The sequence below is a fragment of the Scleropages formosus genome, chromosome 15, assembly GCF_900964775.1.
Source record: "Scleropages formosus chromosome 15, fSclFor1.1, whole genome shotgun sequence".
NCBI lineage: Eukaryota > Metazoa > Chordata > Actinopteri > Osteoglossiformes > Osteoglossidae > Scleropages > Scleropages formosus.
In genome coordinates this window covers 14,372,501-14,395,060 of record NC_041820.1, presented here as the reverse complement: position 1 = coordinate 14,395,060, position 22,560 = coordinate 14,372,501, and the positions used below count along the sequence as shown (strand labels likewise).

The following is a 22,560-nucleotide window of genomic DNA, read 5'->3' as shown; positions in this document are numbered from 1 at the left end:
TTGTTAGCGCTGACTCTTTAGGAAAGTGTGGTGCACTGAGTGGGAAACGGGCTATGTTTTCAGTTTGGTAGAGTGAGAAATCTGGATGAGTTGCCTAGCAGCTCGATTTAGGGTGGAAATGTGTGGTGTGAAATTCACTCTATTTTTATGGTAAAACATTTATTTATTATCCAGCTGCCTACCCATTTCTACAACAGAGTGCTTATGCTGCAGTAATTCAGGGTAAGTAAATTACTCAAGGGCATTATTGCAAAAGGACTTCAGACCAGGAAGCCTTCAAGTTACAACAAAATCATCATCCTCCCTAACTGCTACACTCTCAAGATTCACAAGGCCTGGGCAGTTATGATGTGTCCTTATTATTTATCATGAGTAATAATGTGTAATTCATAACACATATAAACAGTGTGCCAGTGTCAATGTGGTCTCTTTGCAATAAACCAATTAGTTAATTGCTAATTAATTAGTTTACTGTTGACCTTGACAGGGTTATTTACTGAGTTCTGTTAAACATTGATGATCTAGTTCATTAAGAAGTAGAAGTGATTGTGGAAAGATGTGCGTTGAAAGTTTAGTACATTAATAAGTTTTTACCCCATATTGCAGGCACTGAATTTTATAGCAGTTTATTTGTTCTTCGAATGAGTGAATCAGTGTCACTCTCATGTCAGCACTACTCCTTTTTCTTTATACTGACAAAATTAATTCAATTACACAACCTAACCCTGATACATCTGTGGATTAATTTCTGTAAAAACCTCAGATATGGCTACATGAAGTAAAATTTGCTCTGTAGTTTTTTTTTTTTTTTAAAGAAAAACATTTAATTTCATTAAAACAAGCCTAGAATTTCTGAAAATAGTACTATGCTGTCTGGTCAAACTCCTCATGAATCCATATTGTTGAGTGATCCGCGTGCGATGTGCAACAGTCCTCGTTTTTGTCCACTTTCCCCTTTGTTTATCATCTCAACTTCGGTCTCCATGGTCACAGCAGGCCTCTTCCTCCAGGCTGCCTTAGTCAGGAGCTCTCAGGAACACCACTCGCCGAACCCTGAAGCCGGATGGAGGTGGCTGTGCGCTTCTACCGTCTCGGTGGATTTTACTGACATCCATCAGCTCGGCAGGTAAATACGGGGTAAGTTAACGAAACTGTCATGGAAAATAAAGATGAAGGTAATATGCGTTTTATTACTTTTGAATTATGAGGAGCTTGACACCATAACCTTACAGGGTACACAGGTTACACACCCACCATAACCCTAATTCCAAAGGGTACACAGGTTATTTATAAACAGTAGCTGCTCATCTACCCTAACCGTGGGTGTACATCCACAGGGTACACTGGTTGTACGTTTACCCTAACTAATGGGTGTACATCCACCATAACCCTGAGCCCACATCCGTACACCGGTTGTACAAGGAGTTACCCTAACGAGTGTAAATCCACCATAACGCAGGGTAACCACACACGGGCTGCACATCTATCCTAACTGTAACTGAAAAAGCCACGGTAGAAATGTTCTCGCTAGAAGAACGCGTTGTTGAGCAGAGCCGCAAGCAATCTTCCCAGTGCAGTACGTGGCAGAGCCGTAGTAAGTGAATCCGCGTATTTCTCGAAGAGTCCGCCGCCGCGGTCCCCGCGAGGACAGTCCGTCTCCGCAGGAGGAAGTGACATGACGGGCAGCGGGAAGGGGGAGCTGCAGCGCTCGGCTCGGCTCGGCTCAGTTCTGCAAAATAAGGTCGGAAGAGCGGTTCTTCCCGCACCAAATCCTCTTTTTGGGTGAAAAAAGCTCGACGGTCTGCTCGTTTTCCAGCATTTCGGAAGCACTTCGACGTGACACGGGATTTTAACGGTGGGTGTGGGGTTCAAATGTGACTGTTTTGCAACTTATTAACACGCTTTGTTAGCTAGCGTGTCTGTTGTTGGGGGGGGGGGAATCCAGCAGCAGCCAGCACTTATTTAACCAGCTCCAGGCAGGTAGCCGACCTGATTTCTGCCACGATTACGCTACATACGCAGAAGGAGGAGCAGGAAGCAGGTAAATAGTTGTCCGATTTTTAAAATAAGGCCTGTCGGTGTGTTAGCGAGCGCTTTGTGGCTGTGTGGGTAAATATGACATGACGATGCGGTTAGCCGTCCAAATGAGTGTGGCAACTTGGAAAAAACTACAGTGGCGAGGCGATCAACAGAGCGAACTGCTGGCTGAACTAGTTAAGCAACTTTTCCGTTTTATTTGTCATTTAATAAACCGTGGAAAAAGACTGTAGCGATAGCTGGATACGTGTTGCGACTGGTGGATGTGTGGTAAGTGGAGAATTGTTGAACTGCATGTCAGGCACTTCAACAAGAAGGAAAAAAATGGACAGTTTTGGAAATTTGTCACGTCTTTTTTTGTTCTTGCGGTGCGTGCACTGCGATCACACGGAGAATCCATCCTGTTGATGTGTGTGTGTGTCTCAGAGAGAGAGAGAGAGAGAGAGAGAGAGAGAGAGAGAGAGAGAGAGGAGGCGGGGGGGGGGTCAGGACTGCGCTTCCATCTCCACTCACTTTCTTCTCTCGCTCAGCAGGAAATGGACCAGAGGCCATGTTTGCGAGTGAAAGCGGAGCTGCAGCGCTGAAGCGGCCCGCGGACGAGCCGCGCGCCCCTTAGAGCCCCAAATCCCCCCCTTTTCTGCGCTGCTTTTGTGTTCATGCGAGGAAGCGGGTGGGATGGACGCGTATTCCCGGCCCAGCGGGGAGATCCAGCGGAGAAACCCTCAGCACGACTTCGAGCTCATCCAGCGCGTCGGCAGCGGCACTTACGGAGACGTTTACAAGGTATTTTACCTCAGAAATAGTGTTGTTTTGGTTCTCCCGTTAGTGAAAAGTGGCTGCTTCGGTGCGTGAGGAGCTTGTTGTGGCTGAACGTGAGAGCCGATCATCGGCGATCATGCGATGAGCAGCTGTACTGAAGCAGCATTAGGGCAGCACGTCTCGTGGGCTGGTCGGTTGGGTTCTGAGCAACCGGTATAACGTTGGAACAGTTGACTTTAAAAGCTGAAAACTAGTTTACTGTAAATTTAATGATGTGATATCTCAATACAGTAATTTATTGTGAGCGGACCCTAATAATAGTCCTCCATTCCTCGCCAACTCCGGAGAAATTGATATCATTATTATGGTTCAGCTGACAGTATGAGTATCTGCTCCTTTTTGGGGAGTGTAAAATCGAGGTTGGTAAAATTTAAAGCAGAAACGTTGCTCGTTTCTCCTTGTTCTTGGAGAACTCGCAACGATCCCGTGTGTTCGTGAAGTTTTATTTAGCGTTATGTTCTGTTTCTGCACTCGTGTCTGTGGACTGTAACTCGATGTAATGAACATTGTCACATTGTGATCCCGGACAGTGAGAGCTAATTCATGTATTCTCTCCACCACCACTCCTCCTCCTCAGTGCCCTGACTTTTTGTGTGGGTTTTTTTTTTTTTCTTTTAATTTAATATTTCACTTACTCATGTATAGTGGGGGGGGAAAAAGTGAACATAACAAATAGACATTTTTAGTAGATCTAATACAAGAAGATTGAAGTTCCATGTTTAATATTTTTTGCTGCTTGGAAAGTTTAACTAAAACCATGTTAGCTGCTGTCACTAAAGAAATTAATTTTGTAAGTGAACTTATTGCGGCCATGACTTTTTTTTTTTTTTTAATACTTTGTTCTCAGTGCTCTGGTTTTAAATCTAACAAAGAGCTTTTTCTACTGTTTAGTCAAGCTTCTGAACAGTACCATTTGACACTATTGTACATGCTTTTTGAATAGATTTAATAGGATCTTTGTCCTGATCAGGTTTCAGGTATGGAAAGTTTGCTCTATCACTCAACTGGCAGAATGTTTGTGAGTTTAAGATTATTACAGGCCCTCTCTAGAGCCTTATTTTTTGTATCAGGTTTGATCATTCAAGACAGCAAATGTGTATTACATATGAATTTAATTGTATTGTTAATGTTATCTAAAATGATTTAAAAATGACTTGCTTAAGGGTAACTATAACAGCAGACTTTCTACCAGTTATTCTGTATAAATTGTAATTTTGTTGTGGTTTTAGGGTGGGCAAACTAAATGAGTAACACAGATGGGTAGTTCTCCAGTACATTGAATGATGAATTTTTGTTTTATCCTGTGAATCTTTGTATATTTCATAACACTTGCATAATGTTTCCGTAATAACTTAGGTTTTTCTAAGTGTGTGTGATATCTGAAGTGTGTGCTTCCTGTCATTCACAGCTCTAATGAAATGATGGCGTGAGTAAATTTGTAGTTGGTCAAAGAAGTGTCTTTCAGTAGTTTTCTTTGGCACTGTTCCCCTCCCTGGGCTTGTCAGATGTCTTGCTATATAGTGGAAATGGATGTAAGTTATTACTTTGATGGCAAAAATCCCTGGATCGCAGAAATCTGCACTGTATAGCCCGCTAATGTAGGATTTACACTTGCATGGCATGAATATCAGGCAGACTGAAAAGAGTGAGGACAGAGATGTAAGAATGGAAATTAAGTGCCATATCTTGAGAAATATTTTAAGACTACAAAGGTGATAACAATATGTCTGTGGAATTTGAAAATGTAGTGGTCAGAATTGCAGTAGCAGTGGTTAAAAACAACCCAGAAAATATTTTGTTGGACACTTTTTGGTACTGAGTGAAGAAATGAGCCAGCTGTTTACAGAGATAGGATGCATCTGTTTAAGTGTCATGAGTGCTTTGGTTCTCTGAGATGTGTGTGGAGAAATCTCTGATCCCAAGCCATAAAGTCTAAGGTGTCCTAAATTGTCCTGCAACCAGGACTATTTGTGCAAATTGACATTTACATATTGAGAAAGTTGGTCCCCCCCCCCTTCTCAACCGTGTGAACACCCTTAGGGGGGCGTGGTGGTGCAGTGGGTTGGACCAGGTCCTGCTCTCCGGTGGGTCTGGGGTTCGAGTCCTGCTTGGGGTGTCTTGCGACGGACTGGCGTCCCGTCCTGGGTGTGTCCCCTCCCCCTCTGGCCTTATGCCCTGTGTTGCCGGGTAGGCTCCGGTTCCCCGTGACCCCGTATGGGACAAGCGGTTCAGAAAATTGTGTGTGTGTGAGTGAACACCCTTTTATAAATCTGGGCCGTGGTCAAACAGCTATCAACTGAAATGTGGTATGTTTTAATTAATTTAACTGATGCTTCTTTTCAAAGCAATTTATATAGAATGATTTACCCTTTTATACAGCTCGGTATTTTTCCTTTAAACTGTAGCAAGTAAAGGTAAGTACCTTGCTCAAGGGTACCACAGTAGTAGGATTTAAACTCATATCTCTTGATTGTAAGGCAACAGCTCTAATCACTTTGCTACCTGCTGCCATATGTATGTTTTTAATAACAAACTCTTGAAGAGGAGTAATGATAGAAAATGTTATTTTTCAGTTTCTAATCTGAAAATGTTAGATAGGGGTAGCATGTAGGTTAGGGGTGAAGGACATTGGCTTGTAACTGTCCCCAGTACTACTGTAGTAACAAGCAACTCTTAGATGCTGTAGTAAATATACATAGTTGGATGAAGTGCCCATTAAGGAACAGCTCCCTAGAGTCATCAGAGCAGAAATAAAATGTAATCACTGCACTATTCTCATAGTAATCATTTTTTTTAAACACCTCTCACCTCCTGGTGTGTGAATCTTTGTTACCTATATGTGCTTGGTGTTTTGCTTTTGATTCCATGTTGTGAGGTTCCCCCCCCCCCCCCCCCCCTTTTTTTTTTTTTTTTGCAAGAATTTAGATGATTTTTCCGTTAAATATTATTCCTCATCTTAAAATCAGATTTTGGCATGTTCTGTTGTTTTAATTGGTTTTCTTCCTGGAACTAAATACGTTTTTTGATTTGTCTCACACTTAGTGTGTATCTAGTTGCTGCTGTATGGGCATTTAAGTAATTGAATGTTAAAATGAATTGAAAGTAGGTTTTTTTTAAACACTGACTAAATTTAATAAAATTTAACCTGAAATTTGTCCAGGTGCTGCACAGAGAACACATTTTGATAATGGAGTGTTTCTTAGGGTTTGCTTTATTAGTAAGTCTGGAAGTGGAAGGTTTTGATCACTAAACAGACAGTAGGCTGAAATTTCTTCTTCAGTGATCCATATGTTGTGCATTCAGATTGATGTTATGCTGATGATCATAAATTTATGATTGATGCCTGTAGAGTAAATTCCAGAAAGTTTAGCATAGAACACTGCAATACTTTTTATATCAGCTGTCCTTTATTTTTGAGTTTAGCTGGAGCATTCCATCGCTCTTTCTGTTTTCAGTTGTGTGTGTGTGTGTGTGTGTGTGTGTTTTTATAAGGTGAAGCTTTTAGACAAACTTAAAGTATTGCAGTGTTTTCTTTACCTTAACCGTTCATTTTCTGGTCTTAAAATCTCACTCACCTGAAGTGAGAAGTTAGTATTTTTTTTTAAATTGCTTATAGGAGGTAAGCCTTATATCAAAAATATAAGTTTATGAAGTAATAAATAAAATGGTTAAAAATACAGAAAGCTGTTATTCAGGAACATCCTACTAACAGAGTTACAGCCACAGGTGTTGGCAGTTGCTACACAAGGGTTGATTGACCTAAAGCTCAGAAGGTTCACAGAACATTCTTTGGTCTTTTTAGTCTGATCACAGCAGGGGGCTTCCAGTCTCCAACAAAGGGCTTAAACCCCAAATCTTTCTCAAAGTCTTAATCATCCCCCTCATGTTCGGTTAAGAATACTCTGTATCGTGACTAGTAAGAAAATTTATGGAAGGAAATGAAGAGTACATATTTTTCCTTGATTGGGGGGGGGGGGGGTTGAGAGCATCAATATGGTTGCTTAAGATCAACCAGTCACAAGCTTTCCATTACATTAACCAGCACTAATGCCGAATTAATACCAAACATCTATAATTAATATTTGTATAAACATTTCATTTTCTTGGAGAGAAATCAGTATAGCTTAACTTCCTGTTTTGGTGGTGTTTTTAATTTAAATCCTTGAAGGAAAATCTTAGCAAAATAAGTGAGGATGTCTAAGTATTAAAATTGAATTTATCAAAAATTACCTTTTGATGTACTTATTGAACAAGTTCAAGTATTTTGGCATATGCTTGTCTGCTGTGTTGATGGAATTAACCATCGGTATCAACATCCTTCTGGTTATTGGAGTGTAGATTTATTTATTTATTTATTTATTTTTTTTTAAATCATAGTCTCACATACATACTCATGGAAGTTTGGAAAATAAGTATTCTGTTTATATTTTCTGATATCATTCTACTTGTGTATAGCTTCATAGCCAACATGGAAATAACAGTACTCATAAAATGTTTTTTATTTTTTTTAAATACAGTTATAAGGTGGCTCTAGACATTTAGACCACTGTTCAGTGTCCCAATGCCTAGAGGATTACCAGTGTATAGAATGATCAATAACACAATTCGGCCAATCTAGCAAACTAATGATAAGTGCTGTTAAAACATTTTACATTGATTGTGTGAATACTTAAAACAGTTTGGAAAAGTCTAAAGGGGGATCAGCTGTGTACTGAAATGCTTGCTAAACATTCAGTCATAGTTGAATACTGTTGTATTCAAATTTGTTTGCGGGTGCAGCTGAGCTACTGTTACCCATGTGGGGGGGGGGGGGAATAGATCCATGGGTGCTTAGGAAGTTACACCATTGTGGAGTTTTTTTTTTCCCCCTCAGTCTGGTGGAAATCCATACCAGGATTGTTTAGGCCTCTCTGGAGAAAATGTGACTTACATTGTCAGATAGTAGAGAAGCCTTAATCATCTAGCTAGTGTGTGTCTGAACATTATGCATGTTTTCAAAAATGTGAAGGCCTCTGTCACAAGCCCCATCTTGGGCCAACTGCAGACAGAGGACAATATGTGCAATTCTTCCCCCAGCAAGCGAGTACAGTACCCGTGACAGGCTAATATAGGACCATGCTGTTTAAACTTGCTGTAAATATGCAGACAAGTGTTGAAATTGGAAATGGCTATTACTTTCTGTTCAGCAGTTTTGTGACCATTTTTAAAAGTGAAGTAAATTCTCACGTTCTGCTAAAAATTTGATAGTTGAGCTTTTCCAGAATTTGATGTTGCATTTTAGTTAGACCTTGCTCTTAAAGTGTTTGAATCATGTTACAGATAAATGACCTGCCACATGAGCTTTTTGTACATATGTCTGACTGCTTTTTTCATTTTAAGCCCCCTGGTTTGGGAAATGCACATGGCGATGATGTTTAAGTGTAATATGCTTAAAATTGTCCCATACTAAAATGAAATGTATCTGTAATTGTATAGTTTTTCATTGAAAAGTATCTTTTGGTTCTTGTTTGGCTTTAAATTCACTTAAGTCCATAAATCTACTTTTTAAACAAATGAATGTGCACCTGCTTGAAACAGGATGGTTATTTTCAGGACAAGTTTCGAGAACTGTAAAAGTAGTATTAGGACACTTGTCTTTTTTTCACTCTTTTTTATAAAAAAAAAAAAAAAAACTCTAAACATTCAAAGTATAAAGATGACAGTTATTTTTGACATTAGATTTTGCAGGAAATCCCTGTAAACAAACTTTATAGGAATTATAGAAATCCTCAAATGTTATCAAATAACTTCTGTGTTTTAGGCCCGAAACATACAGACGGGAGAATTGGCTGCAGTGAAAATCATCAAACTGGAACCAGGTGAGTCTTCTGATGTACTTGTTCCAACTATAAATGTCAGTGTTTCTGGAGAGGCTCATCCAGTACGAAGTGATCATATTCAGTTCAGGCTGGACTCAGACTAGAGAAACTAATTTGACTTGAGCCATGAAATCGTTGTTTGTAGTAGTGTTACTCTTATTAGTAGAACCTTAGTTGCAGACCATATTTGTCAACTTTGAGGTGTTAGATGGGGAAGTTTGAATTAAGTTAATACAGTAGTAGCCTCCCCTTGTCCGCGGAGTATATGTTCCAAGACCCCCAGCGGATGCCTGAAACCCCAGATGGTACCGAACCCTATACATATAGTTTTTTCCTATACGAAAGAAGAAAGAAAACGAAGGACCAATGCCCAGGTCCTCATAAATATTGATTGATTTTTAAATTTTAAAAAAGGGGGTGGGATTACTTGAACACAAGCACTGCGACACTAAGACGTCTACTAAGTGACTGGTAGGTATATAGTGTGGATAAAGAGGAACTGTAGCTGAGGGGTGTCCAGTGTAGTCCGTGAGGAACCATTTCCTGAGCCTCATTCTTCTGATTGGTGTATCGTCATGCATGCTGTTTGTTTATTTATTTTTTTTTTCCACAATCGCTGCAAAAAATTTATACTTCTGTGGAATAGAGTATTGAGGTAGCGGGGATTGGGAAGCAACTTTTTGTTGTTTTTGCCTTTTGGTTGGGAGTTTTGTGTTTCTTAAATCTGTGGCCAGTTATCTTATCAAAGCTGTAAGTAACTAATAGTTTTAGTAATGTAGTGCGTAACCAAACTTTTATTTGTATTATGTCTCTGGTCCTTTGTTCAGCACTCTGCCATTGAGTGAGTGATCTGTAAAAATAAATTGAAGCACTGCATGCATACCTTATATTAGAAAAATGTAAGACACATACATTAATTGTTAATTTTGCCAGCTGCATCATTTCAGACCTCATTACTTTGTAGTGGTATGATATTTCTTCTTGGGATTCATCTGCTTGATCTTTTTGTTGAAGTTACTGCCCATTGAGATGTTCTAGGTTCTGATGTTCTATAAATTTTGTTTTGAATAAGTATCTCATGGCAGCCAGTTGACTGCTTATGCCTGTGAAATCATATATTGATGGGATAATTCATATTTCCCTGTAAGCCCTGAAAGTCATTCTAAAAACCAGTGTAAAATGTTCAGCTGATTACTAGGAATTTGTTTCCAAGCTTAAATGGGAAGTCTCAGTGTTTGAATTGGTATTAAATGACAAAAGTATGTTTGCAACCAAACTTTTTTTTATTTATTTTGGATAATTTTGTTGTAAATTATGAAAATCATCAGTTTACCATTGAAGTTGCAGTAACCTCAATATTTTAAATTCAGCAGTTTATCCATATTAACCATTTAGATCAGTTTGTTATGCTGGTTGACCACCTACAAATATCTCCATGATAAATGCATGATTACCTAATAATTTTTTGGGCAATATGTTACAGAAATTCCACTGTGCTCTCTTCCACATTGACACTAGCATTTGCAATAAGAATGTAATCTTACTCATGTTGCTTTAGGCATCATAAAATGAATGAATAGTGTAATTTTTCTTGAAAAAAATTTTAAATGTTAAATGAAGTTAAGTAAATTTAATGTTAAAGGAAATATTACCTTTGGGAAGAAATACCATTGTCCTTAATTTACTCTTTCACTTGTGGCAAAAAGCATCATGTCTGAGAGTGTTCAAGTTACATGCAGCTAGAGGATGAAGCCAGAATGAATATCTTGCAATCGATAAATTACTGTAGTTTGTACTTCTGAAACATTTTCAATCTGTGTTCAAAGAAATAGAAATATCAAATCTCTCAAACTGTATAGTCATATCCAGAGGCATTTAACTTTGTGTTATGAATGGTTTGAACATATAACTGAGGAACACATGACTGGAGGAAGAATAATGAGTTAAAGTTTTTGTCCACAAGGGCCTTGTGCACTTATAAAAAGCAGAGCATGTGCAGTTACTGAAGATATATTGTTAGTTCATTCAGTCCACTGTCCTTGCCACGTTGGCAAAATGAATTCAGGTTAAACTGTACAAATGTAACGGGAGTCCTTTTATAATTTTACCTTGGGCATTCAGTGTGCTTAAAAATGTGTGTTTTCTGGGCATAAATTTTTGCTTCAGGTGATGAAATGAAAACCTTTATGTATGTGACATGATTTTTAATATCAATAATTTTAGTATTATTTGGCTGAGTGTTTAGTTTTCTGATAAGTGATGAGCTTCTGTTGAGTATATAATTAACAAGTTTGGTTTTCAGTTCATCCTGTTTACAGCTGCATAGAATAGCAGTGGATAAAGGCTTTCTAGTAATATATTGGGATTAGTATGACACTGGAACATAGATGATGTGAGTGTAGCATTTGTTATACAGCGTTTTCTTTTTGTGTGCCATGCATACATTTGATGCCAAATTGTTGAACAGTAAAAATTACTGTTACATTTACTGAGTGTTGTGGCACATGGATTAAAAAAGGTGGTTGCAGTTATATGAAATAACCATCAAGCCTTCTGTGAGTCTTTAGCCATTGGTGTTATGTAAATTTTAATAGACAATGTTTCTGGAAAACATGGTTGAAATCCTGAACGGAGGTACTCTGTATAAAGTAAATGGGATACAGGATTGTTTTAAAAACCTAAACACATCAGCTGATTGATAGCATTCATGAGTGTGTGAGCGCTGACAGTTTTTTGGAATACATAAATTCTGTTACTTTTAGGGCTGGAATAAATGCACTGTGGCACTGATCAAGCAGAGCTCTGGAGCTACTCTATAAGAATCTGGCACTGTTGTTCTGCATGGTATTAGCACTCAGCAGGCCAAAGTGGTAACCACTATTTTGGGTCCCTGCCTATCCAGCAAATGCTTTATTGGATTGTGAGCTTTTGATTATCTAAATTTTTTAAAAGGGCAACATGAAATTAATCGGTTCATCTTTGTGCTCCTTAGTTATCTTGGCTGCACATGCTGTTGACTTGTACAGGTGAACTCTTTGATACAGTTTTGCTGTTGGTAATTCTAAGAATATTCTAATAGTCATAAATGGACAAGTGCAATAAAATTACTAGAATGAACATAACATACCTACAACATTCCCGTTTTGTGAAAGTCCATTGCTTCAGTTCCATGTTGCAGTAATGTGGCAAGCACCCTGAGATACATTCACCTTCTTTCACTTTGCAGTCTTATCCTCATGTGTTTTGCAACTTCCACTTATGCACAATGTTTACAGATATGAAAAAAATATCTTCAGAAGGACAAGGAAGAGAATAATGAAATGTTATATCAATAAGAAAATGACAACTAACATAGTGTGGTTTTCCTGACCTGTAGAAGATTGCATGTGCAGTATTGCAAAAAAAGGGTGCACAAATTATAATGGCAGTTAAAATTTCAGTATCCCTTAATTTAATTTCTCAGATTTCATTATGTACTTTTTATATTACTTGTATGTTGCTCATTTGTTGTTGAAGTATTGAACTTTTAAATTAGATTAATTTACTTTGAGTGAAAATTACATTGGAATAAATGGTGTGCTTTTGCTTGTTGGCTTAGTCTTTCGTTACACTCCACAGGAAGCCATAAGGCTAAGCAGCTTTGCCAAGTCTAAATCAAGCTTCTCCAGGTGACTGAAGAAGCTATTTAGAGACATTTATTAATGGTAGTTTCCTTACAGCATTAGGAAAGAATGTTTTTGGATTTTCTCATATTCACAATACTGGGTGTGTTTTCTAAAGTTTGCGGTTTAAAAAGTTACTTGAAGTTCTTTCACAAGTTGTGTGCAAATGCTTTAAGTGACTCTAGTCAAGCTCAGTCTTTACAGGAGGGATTTTTGCACAGAATTAGCCCATTTTCACATTGTACAGTTATGTGCTGTGGCTTCCACTGAAGTGAAGACTTTTTCAGTCTCCTACCAGGTCTGCCCATCTGATTTGGTCTCCAGGCTCATCAGAAGTACACATTGTCACAACCACTTGATTCTTTCCATATGTATTCAAATGGAAAGGGCATTTACAGCGTTTTTCACATTGTGGAAAAAACTCACAGTATCAGCTTTATGGTAGTGCAGAGGTGGTTATCCCTTACCATTTAAACAGATATATTTGATTTATTTAACATGAATGTAGTTGTGAACAATTCCAGCATTTTCCAATACCCAGCATTTGTTTTAAAGTACTTTTCTCTGCTGCGGAAGACCAAAGCACACCTTTACGATACCAGTAATTTACAAGCAGGAATAGATAAGGTATTTCCCAAGTGTTCATTGCTAGCGTTGCTATTACCTTAGGCCAAGTAGGAAGCAATGGTATAGAGTATCTTGCACGAGACACCTTCAGTTGGCCTGTACTCCCATCACATATGACATTTCTCCTGAGGCTGCTATTATCTGACATTGGCAGACCTGATCCACATTGGTCCATGGCTGACTTGTAACTTCTTACCTCCTTAAGGTGATGTATGTAGTGTGCATGTTTAAATCCCTTGGGGCTTTTGTTTTTGTTCATGAATGTATAGTAGATGGAAATGTAAGTTGAGAAATTCTTTTGCTGCCTTACCTTGAGATAATGGTTCTCAGGATCTGTCTTTTTTCAGAAACTGTCAAACATCCACACAGCAAAGAAACCTTGGTGAAAGAAGACTGGTTTGGATTAATACTGTTTTTGCACTTAAGTCCTCAAAGAGATGTTTTCAGTTCTCTTGAGAGAATATGAACTTGCTTATTTCCTTTGGTATTGTTTATTTTTCATTTCTTAGGTGGTTTTTCTGAATAAAAGGTTTATCTGAATTAAGTACTGTGCTATAAACTTAATTTTTTTTTCATTTAACAGTTCTTCTGGATTGCATAAATTGATTCAAGAAAGATGACAAAGACAGCTTTGTTATTTCAAAACTTTCAGCTGTTCCTCACTGCGAGGATTACACATTTTAGTGGACACTTTGCTGACTGGTATTGTGCAAAAGTGAATGATATCCAGTTTTATTCAGATGGAATGTAATAAAAATGCACGTCAAAGTGAAACTCACAAAAGACCCTTTCAGACTAGTATACTTAGGGAAAATGTTTCTATTCTATGAATGTGTTATTGAGTACCTTTCATGTTTCTGTTGTATCTTTAGCCTGTTCTTGGCACTGTATAAAGATTCATACAGGCTATTTGAAATCTAACACTTATGAAGACACACAGACTAAAGTGCACTGCTTTTATTTCCAGGGGATGACTTTTCCATCATTCAACAGGAAATCTTTATGGTGAAGGAATGCACACACCAAAATATTGTGGCCTACTTTGGAAGCTACCTGTGGTAAGGACTAACTCTCTGAAATTGGTGGTTACTGTGTATTTCCATGGCTACTATAATTCAAAACCTCAGTCCATGTATTTTCAAAAAAAGTATTTTATTAAAATGCTTCCATAAAGTGGTTGCTAACATCTTCACTTACAGTTGTATGTTCAGAAGTATAAAACTACTCCCGATTTCAAAACCCCATCTGCTTGTATTTTTTACAACTAGATACATATTAGCAAGACGTCCCTTTCTCATGTTCTGTTTCATTTGTAGATGGCTGAATTCCTATAGCTTGGGTTAAAGTTTCAAAAGTCATACATTTTAATGGTTTACAAATGCTACTATGCTCCCATAGATGTACACCACAGTACTGGTTTTGCTGTATGGATTGCTTTTTAACTGAGTTGCTCTGCATACCTGTAGTTTTCAGTACAGAGTAATGTTATCTCAAATGGTCTTTGGTACTAATCTCATTGTAGCTGACTTTATCCTTGCTTACACATCTGTTTTCTAGCTTCAGTGTTTCAGACTATAAATATAACAGGAATTCTGTTGTATTTGCACCACCAAACTTTATTCCTGTTATCAGTTTCCATCCTCTGTCACACTGATTTACCATCTACTGGGCAAAGTTAGTGATTAATAAAATCAGTGCTTTAAATTTGTAATGAGATCATACTTTCTTTTCCATCACCAGCAGAGAGAAATTATGGATCTGTATGGAATACTGTGGTGGTGGCTCCCTTCAGGATATTTACCATGGTAAACATGACCTCTTTTGTAAGACAGTTGTCTAAAAAGCATAGAAAACTGATGCTTTGTATGTATTACATTTATTCTTTGCCAGTGAATTGGGATGGATTGCGTATGTGGCTTTAGTCCTGTAAAGACCCATGTAAAAAGAATTGTGACCTATATGATCACTCTTTTGGCTGTTATGACATTCTTGCTAATAGAAGTTATATCATTATAATGATGGCATGTTTGTTTTCATTCATTAGTGACTGGTCCCCTATCTGAGCTTCAGATAGCTTATGTCTGCAGAGAAACCTTGCAGGTAAATGCTTTTAAATGTGAAATGGAATTAATATGATCTGAATTTGTAAATATGTGAAGTATACAGTTTACCTGAGTTGCAATATTGTCCTGTTTTCTCCCTCAGGGTCTGGCTTATTTGCACACCAAGGGCAAAATGCATCGTGACATAAAGGTATGCTTTGTTTCATATTGTTGCTATGCATTTTTCAAGGATGACTCATTTGCTGTTAATATGTAAAGTAATAATTGGAAGTGTGTGACAGATGACAAATGATATTGTAAAGCCCACACAGGAATCAACTAATTGGCAGCAGGTACAATAGAAAATATACAGGGGATGGATAAATTATTGAAACCATATTAATAACAAAGTGCATGACAACCCATTGCCTCCAGAGCAAGTCTAAATATTGTTACAAATGTTACACAAGGTAACTGAACTGTGTGTAGTGGGTTATTGGGTGACATTTCAAGAAGGAAAGACCACACCCTGTGCTCTGCATTTTTATGTAATAGTCCAGTGTTTTTATATGAAGATTAGAGAGGTCATGGAAGTTATTCATCTTGGTGTTCATGAAACCATTCTTGGAAGTATGAAGTACAGGGTTGTTTTTGTCATTCAGTATGAGGAAATTCTAAAACAGTGTGTTTACCGTAAGGTGTTTTTGGTCATATGAAGTGTTTTCTTATACTTTCTACATTACAAGACCATGTAGAACAGTCATCATTGACACTTGTGATACTGCCCATACTACTACAACCATCATGTGTAACAGCTGACAAAAGACAACATTCCACCATGTCTGGCTTTCATCACACGTAAGGGGTCCTTTTAGGTTCTTTACTCCAGCTCATCTGTTTTTAACCACTAGTCTTGAATATGTGCCAATTCAGAGCAGCATCAGTACTATAAAAACCTATTCTGTGAGGCTTTTGTTGCAACTGGGTTTCAGGGTTAACTGCGTTCTTAGATTATTTTTCAAGCCAGTTTAACAGTGAGTCTACTCCTATCAGTGAGCACTGTTTAGTTTTTGTGTAATTTTTCGTTGTATTCATATGTTGTGATTTCAGACCTTGTTGTTCATATTCATATGTTATGTCAGTTCTCCTTGCTTCAGTAGAAAATTTAGCCAATTGAGGACCAGTGTACCTGCTGTTTGGACTCTACATATTTGGTCTTCTTGAAAACCTTTTTATATGCAGAAACATACACACTGAAGTGCTAATCATTAGGCCTCTTTGCTGCAAACACATTGTGGTACCCGATATGTAGCTGTCTTTGTAATTCTTATTTTTGCTGTAGTTTATTCCTTCATATAACATTTCCAATATTTTCATCCATCTTTGAAATGACTTGCAGAACTTGATACTGGCATTAAGTCTAGGCAGGGGATCAGGAAACATTTTTTTTTGCTAAAAAAAAAGTGTAGAATGACAATTTCATAGACAAACTTTATAGAATACAGGTCACTGAAGAAGCGATGATTAATTAATAACCTTTGTTTCTTGGTGAGGTTTGTGGGAAATGATTAAAATTCTCTGCACACATTCTTAATTTAAATTTAGAGGTGAGCTTTGTATTCTTTTTCTCATTAACGCATCTCCTTTAGCAACCCACGCAACCTTTTCCATTTTTTTTCTCCCCTCTGTATTTTGCATGAAAAAACTACAGTAGTTCAAGGCACTACATCTTAATTTTGGAATTGGCAATTGTAAAGGATTGCAACATATATAAAATTTAAACTTTGGAAGTGAGCTGACCTGTTGTCTGATCTGTCATTAGAGACAATGCTAAACTTAAGATGTAATAGCATCCATGTGTGCAAGTATGATTGCAACAGTATAGTATTATGACTCTTCATCCCAAGTAATTTTAGACTGACAAACTTACTGGTTATTATCAGTGTGAGAAGTTTCAAAGATTTTTGTTCTAGTCAATAATAACACCATAAGGCACTATATACGTGCACCATTTGCCCTGAGACCTACTGAATGATAGACTTAAAAAACACACAGGAGTGCAACTTTTAAATTCCCCCCCCCCCCCCCCCCCAAATTTAAAAACACTGGTTGCACCATGTCAGTGGTTTCTGGTTGCATGTGTCTACATTTAAAACTTCACGGTTTGGCATTTAAATTTAATACTGAACAGAACTGTCAAAGTTTTGACTTCTGTCAAGACCTATTCTTTACACATTTGTCTGAGGCTGCAGAGTTGCAAAGTAAAGTTGCAGCCTGAATGTGTGAACACGGATATGTGGTATGTTCCCTTTTTCTCTATGTATTATAATTGTGGCTCAAGTCTGGTTAGCACCAACCTATCTGAGCCGGCCTGACAAGAGAGCGTTTCCTGTTTTCTTTTCTCAGGGTGCAGGAAGTACGCAGGCATCATCAGTTTTTAGACAAGCTTCCAAAAGACTTTCTCTTTATAAAATATCGTACAGTCAGTATGTTACACTTAAAACAGTTTAATGTCCAGGAACATGACAGATGGGAAATATTTTAAAAGCATAAGTTCTCTGACTGTGTTTGGTAAATGATGATTAAATGGGTTTTTCCCCATTTCACAAGTTGACTAAATATTAAGTACTTCAGAATTAAAAAAAAAAAAAAAAACAAAAAAAGTGGAGATATTGGGCCTCCCCAGTTGTAAATTGCTTTGTAACTGAGGTTTCTCTTGTGGTGAGTAGGCTCTAAAAACCCAAAGTGGCCTGTTTTCCCTTGATCATGAAAGATTGCTAGGGTTCACCTGCACTGCTCACACCAACACTGACCAATTTGTGGATAGAACCAGGTCAGAGGCCCTCTCCTCCATACCTCTTACTTCACACTGGAACCTGCAACCCACAGAGAGAAAAGGAGGTGAATTGCAACATACCCAAGAGGAAATACATGCTGATACTCACCCATCTTGATTTAGCATGGATGTCATGCTTTGAGGAGGAAAATTTAACATTTTAAATATATAGTACCCATTTTTAAAAATGCTAAGGAAAAAGGTAAAATCCACTAAGTCATGACTGATATACAACTACTATTACACTTAGGCTGCAGGCGTTCAGTTTTATGAGGAGTTTAATACCCCTATTTGGATTTCATGTACCTCCCAAAAACTGAACATCATGAGACTAGAGCTACTGTGTGGTCATCAGTTATAGCTTGGCTCGTGCTGTAGTGCATCAAATTCTCAACTTTCATTATTGTCCGTTAATTATTTTCACCTCTTTCTTGCATTAAAGGATGAATAAATATGTATTTGGTGTTGTGAGAAAGGGTACAGAGCATAATGGCTATGAAAGATCTGAACAATTGCAGTTCACAGCCATTCAGTAGTGAGTAATTAATGTAATTGCCTTGTTGTGTTAAGTTCTAACTTTTTTGAATTAATTGTGTCCATTTTAATGGGATTTGATAAGATTTTAACATAAAAGGATACCAGTATGACACTAAATTTCCCTTAGTGCCTGAATGGTCAAGTGACTGTGTATGGGTGGGTGGTTCCTCTGCAATGGACTGGTGTCCCATTCAGGTTATAACACAAACCCCCCCCTTCCCTTTGTTCCCGGTGCTTCCAAGTTATGCTCCAGGTCACCACAACACTGATCGACAGTTATTAAAAATGGATGTATGGGTGGGATACCAGTTGTGGAGCTGGGGAACATGAAACATTTTACCTTGATTACATTTTTATATTTTGTTTTGTTAAGGGATTTTCAGCAAGGAGTTAGCTTTGTAAGGCAGGGGAAAACTGTATTCACAATGTTTTGACTCCTTTGTATGTTGTACACATTTAACTCAAGTGTCCAACTAAATTCTTCCTGATTTTCTTTTCTCCAGGGAGCTAATATCTTGCTAACTGACAACGGAGATGTGAAGTTAGGTGAGTTGTTGGTAATCTAAAATACTGCCTTAATAGTGTCAGTTGTGCAATATTGATGAGATTGCCATCTTGCATTCCAGCTGATTTTGGAGTTGCAGCCAAAATAACTGCTACCATTGCCAAGAGGAAATCATTCATTGGAACTCCTTACTGGTTAGATGTTTGTAAAAATTTCTAAGTAGTATTTTCAAGTGTTTTACTGTGCTGGTTGTAAAGTCACACTGAGTAAAAAGAAAAATTGTGTTGGTTTTCCTTTGTGCAGGATGGCCCCTGAAGTAGCAGCGGTTGAGAAGAATGGAGGCTACAACCAGCTGTGTGACATTTGGGCAGTGGGCATTACGTCCATTGAGCTGGCTGAACTGCAGCCCCCCATGTTTGACTTGCACCCTATGAGGTAAACCTCAGCATGTCAAACTGCTTTTAATTTTTGCATTGAAGGGCAGGGGAGCTCTGACAATAAAGGATGAGCTCTCCCAGGAAGTTGTTTGGTTATATGTGAGGTAACTGCTAGGGTAGTAGTTGGAGCTGCTACCTTGCAATCTATGAACCCAAGTTTAAATCCCCATTCCTAATTAGACTTTATGCCTGGTGTTTTTATGTTCTGTGCATCTTCACACATCTTTTCTACTGTCTTCAAACAATTGGTTTTTAGTTATCTTTCAGATCAAATGTATTCATGTACTTAAACAGTTTGTATCATGTTGTCTTTTGTAAAATAAAATGGCAACAAGTGATATGAACTTTTTTCTTTTGACGAACACTGTATTTTGTTACAGGGCCTTGTTTTTAATGTCGAAGAGCAGTTTCCAACCTCCCAAACTAAAAGACAAAAACAAATGGTGAGTCTCCAGGTCCAAACTTAAATTATACCACATTTTTAATTTTGACTAAATTTAGATCCTTTTAATCATTTTAAATTTAACTTTATTCTAAGTACTTGAATTTTTGTTCTGGAAGGCTAAATAGGAGATCTTGTAACTAGATTGTTTTGACAGAGGAGAGTTTAAGAATAACCATGCAATCCAGGGAACATCAGCAATGTCCTTGCTTTTTTTTTTTTTTTTTTTTTTTTTCCCTGATTGTATATGATAGTTCTGGAGGAGAGTATTAGTGTTGCATGAGCATTATTTGACTGGTGTCTAGGTGCACTGGAAGTCACGCTCAGGAATGTGTTGTGCACAATCACATTGGTCACTGTAGATGTATATTTCTTAAAGGTCGGCTGCTTTCCATAACTTTGTGAAAGTATCTCTTACCAAGAACCCGAAGAAACGACCCACTGCGGATAAGCTCCTCTCGGTAAATGTCGTTTGGTCCATATGTGAAGTTTTTCTGATTAATTCTAATGGAAAAGCAGAGTGAAAAGACTACTGTACTGTAGGAAAGAAGTGCAGTGACTGATGTTCTATGCTAATAATATTGCCTGACCATCTTTTAAAGTAATTATCAAGGGACTTAAATTATTAACTATGTTAAATTTAGATTTTCTATAAGATGGAGTTCACTGAAGTTTCAGCTTTAATTCAGTGTGCTCTATCTTGTAGAACTCGTATTTCAGTTTTAGCTGCTTTTTTTTATACACATCAGAATGGCAATCCCCAATTGGTTTATGAAAGACATTAAAGCTCAAGATTTTGTTACCTCCCTAAAAGCTACCCTAACTTCATTTTTGTGCTGTGTCTGTGCAGCATATCTTTGTAGCACAGACAGGTCTGACCAGGAGACTGGCTGTGGAGCTTCTGGACAAGATGAACAATCCAGACAGCCATCCACATTTCAGTGAGGTGGATGATGATGATTTGGAGGTATGTCATCATCCCTACCATTTTCATGTCACTATCATAGAGGTTGGACAATTTCCAAACTAGATACCATTAGTCTCTCTTCATGTCTTCCATGGTGTAATGAGGTCATTTACCCCTATAGTTCAGTTCATCCCAACCCCTGGTGTAAAGTTTTTTGTCATTGAAGGTTTTTATCAGACAGTCGCACACTCTGAAACCAAAAGATATTGCTTTCTGTTCTGCTGTGCTTGTTTTTTTGTCATATTTTCTCCTTGAATAGTGAAGAATTACATGTATATAGCCTGTTTATTGTGCATTGTCTTTTTTCTGTGTGGTCACTGCCTGTGGCTGGTGTCAATGTGTGAGATCTCAGCTGTTTGGTAGATAATGAGAAAGTCATGGTGCTTCCTGATTTACAGAAGGGTATTGTTATCCTCCCCAGTAATAACAGAAGGTGCTCTGTCTGGCTTGTAAGGACACCCAATACTGTCAAACAACAAAACTAGACAACGGCAGAGCTAGCATTTACACAGTATTGTTTTAACCAAATGAGTGTGTACATAATGAAATATCTTGGCTTAAACTGGTTCTTAAACCTGCTGTATTTTAAGCTGCTCACCTCAACCACTTGAAATCACTTTTTTTTTTTTTTTTTTTTTTTTTTTTTTGGGCTCACTTCCTTTTTGAGTAATCGACGTATCTTTTTACGCATCCTGTTATGTGCATAAAGGACCTTCAGTGCCTAGTAAAAAGGCAAGTTTCCCCTGAGATTTGTGTGAAAGTCGAGAAAACTATGGAAGCAGCTGAAATTGTGTGCAATATCAGCTTGGTACCAAATGCATTACGTTGAAGGCTAAGTAGGAGCCAATAATGATGTACTTGGCTTTATTTTTTGAAATGTCCCCCCCCCCCCCCCCCCCTTACATCTTTGTCTAGTTTTAGATTGTTCTAATATTTTTTTGTTGAACTGAATATATGTAGGCTTATTTGCTTCTATTCCCTCATATTATTAAACCCTGTAATTATGCTTAATTTTGTCTATAAAAGCATGTTTTCACTCATGAGGTTTATAACTTCTGTTTGAACTGGGAAAAGATTAAATGAAACTTAAAAAAAAATTGGTTACATAAAGTGATTTTTATTGGCTAAATATTCTGTCAGAAATGTCGCAGCTGACAAGTGTCAGTTTGCTTATAAACAGGGCTGTCGTGTTCATCAGGGCCAATGGAGTGTTTATTTTCACTATTGCCAGTTTTGTCAGTAGCGTGTGTGCGCCTGTGCATGAGCATGCATTTGGCCAGAAATTTGACACCCCTTGTGTCTCTTCAGCCACTCTCCAGCGTGAGGCACACGATCCGTTCCACCAACAAGAACAGCAGAGCAGAGAGGACACGCTCTGAGATCAACTGTAAGTTGGGTCAAGCCACACAAAATTACAGGACCTAGAGGTAATGGGCCACATATATGGCCCAGGCCTATGATTTACATTCTTATAGAATACATGCTGATTCACATTATTTCCCAGTTGACTCTTAGTGAATTACACATCTCATATTTGATGTTCATCTGAGCTATAGCAGCAGACGTACACCAAGGAAGAACAAAGGAAGTTTGACCAACTGGAATGCAACAGGAAAGCCCTGTTGCATGTTTAGTCTACATCCTGTTTAGCATAGGTTGTACAAAATTTTTTGATGGTGGATTTGCCATGCACAAACTGTCTTCTATTCCATGGCAATGTTAGTATTTCTAGTGCTGTTGGGTACAGGCTTCTAGCTATTGATGCACTTTGCATGGCTAGCAAGTTGTCTC

At 37.9% G+C, this 22,560-nt stretch overlaps 1 protein-coding gene across 4 annotated transcripts in view; it reads left to right on the top strand.

The window, feature by feature from the left end:
• The first annotated feature begins 1,097 nt into the window (after positions 1-1,097).
• map4k5 (mitogen-activated protein kinase kinase kinase kinase 5) overlaps positions 1,098-22,560 on the top strand; it is a 37,625-nt gene continuing 16,162 nt past the window's right edge. For 2 of the 4 annotated variants that reach the window (XM_018727427.2, XM_018727428.2), the window contains exons 1-14: positions 1,669-1,855; positions 2,571-2,820; positions 8,657-8,714; positions 13,971-14,061; positions 14,744-14,808; positions 15,048-15,103; positions 15,209-15,256; positions 18,922-18,964; positions 19,045-19,117; positions 19,227-19,358; positions 19,741-19,803; positions 20,182-20,263; positions 20,653-20,769; positions 22,078-22,156. In XM_018727427.2, the coding sequence (XP_018582943.1) occupies positions 2,713-2,820; positions 8,657-8,714; positions 13,971-14,061; positions 14,744-14,808; positions 15,048-15,103; positions 15,209-15,256; positions 18,922-18,964; positions 19,045-19,117; positions 19,227-19,358; positions 19,741-19,803; positions 20,182-20,263; positions 20,653-20,769; positions 22,078-22,156 (1,015 nt within the window). In that variant the 5' untranslated portion in view covers positions 1,669-1,855; positions 2,571-2,712. Of the gene's footprint in view, positions 1,127-1,668; positions 1,856-2,570; positions 2,821-8,656; positions 8,715-13,970; positions 14,062-14,743; positions 14,809-15,047; positions 15,104-15,208; positions 15,257-18,921; positions 18,965-19,044; positions 19,118-19,226; positions 19,359-19,740; positions 19,804-20,181; positions 20,264-20,652; positions 20,770-22,077; positions 22,157-22,560 lie in introns of those variants that run through there. The other 2 variants (XM_018727426.2, XM_018727425.2) reach the window with 2 other exon arrangements.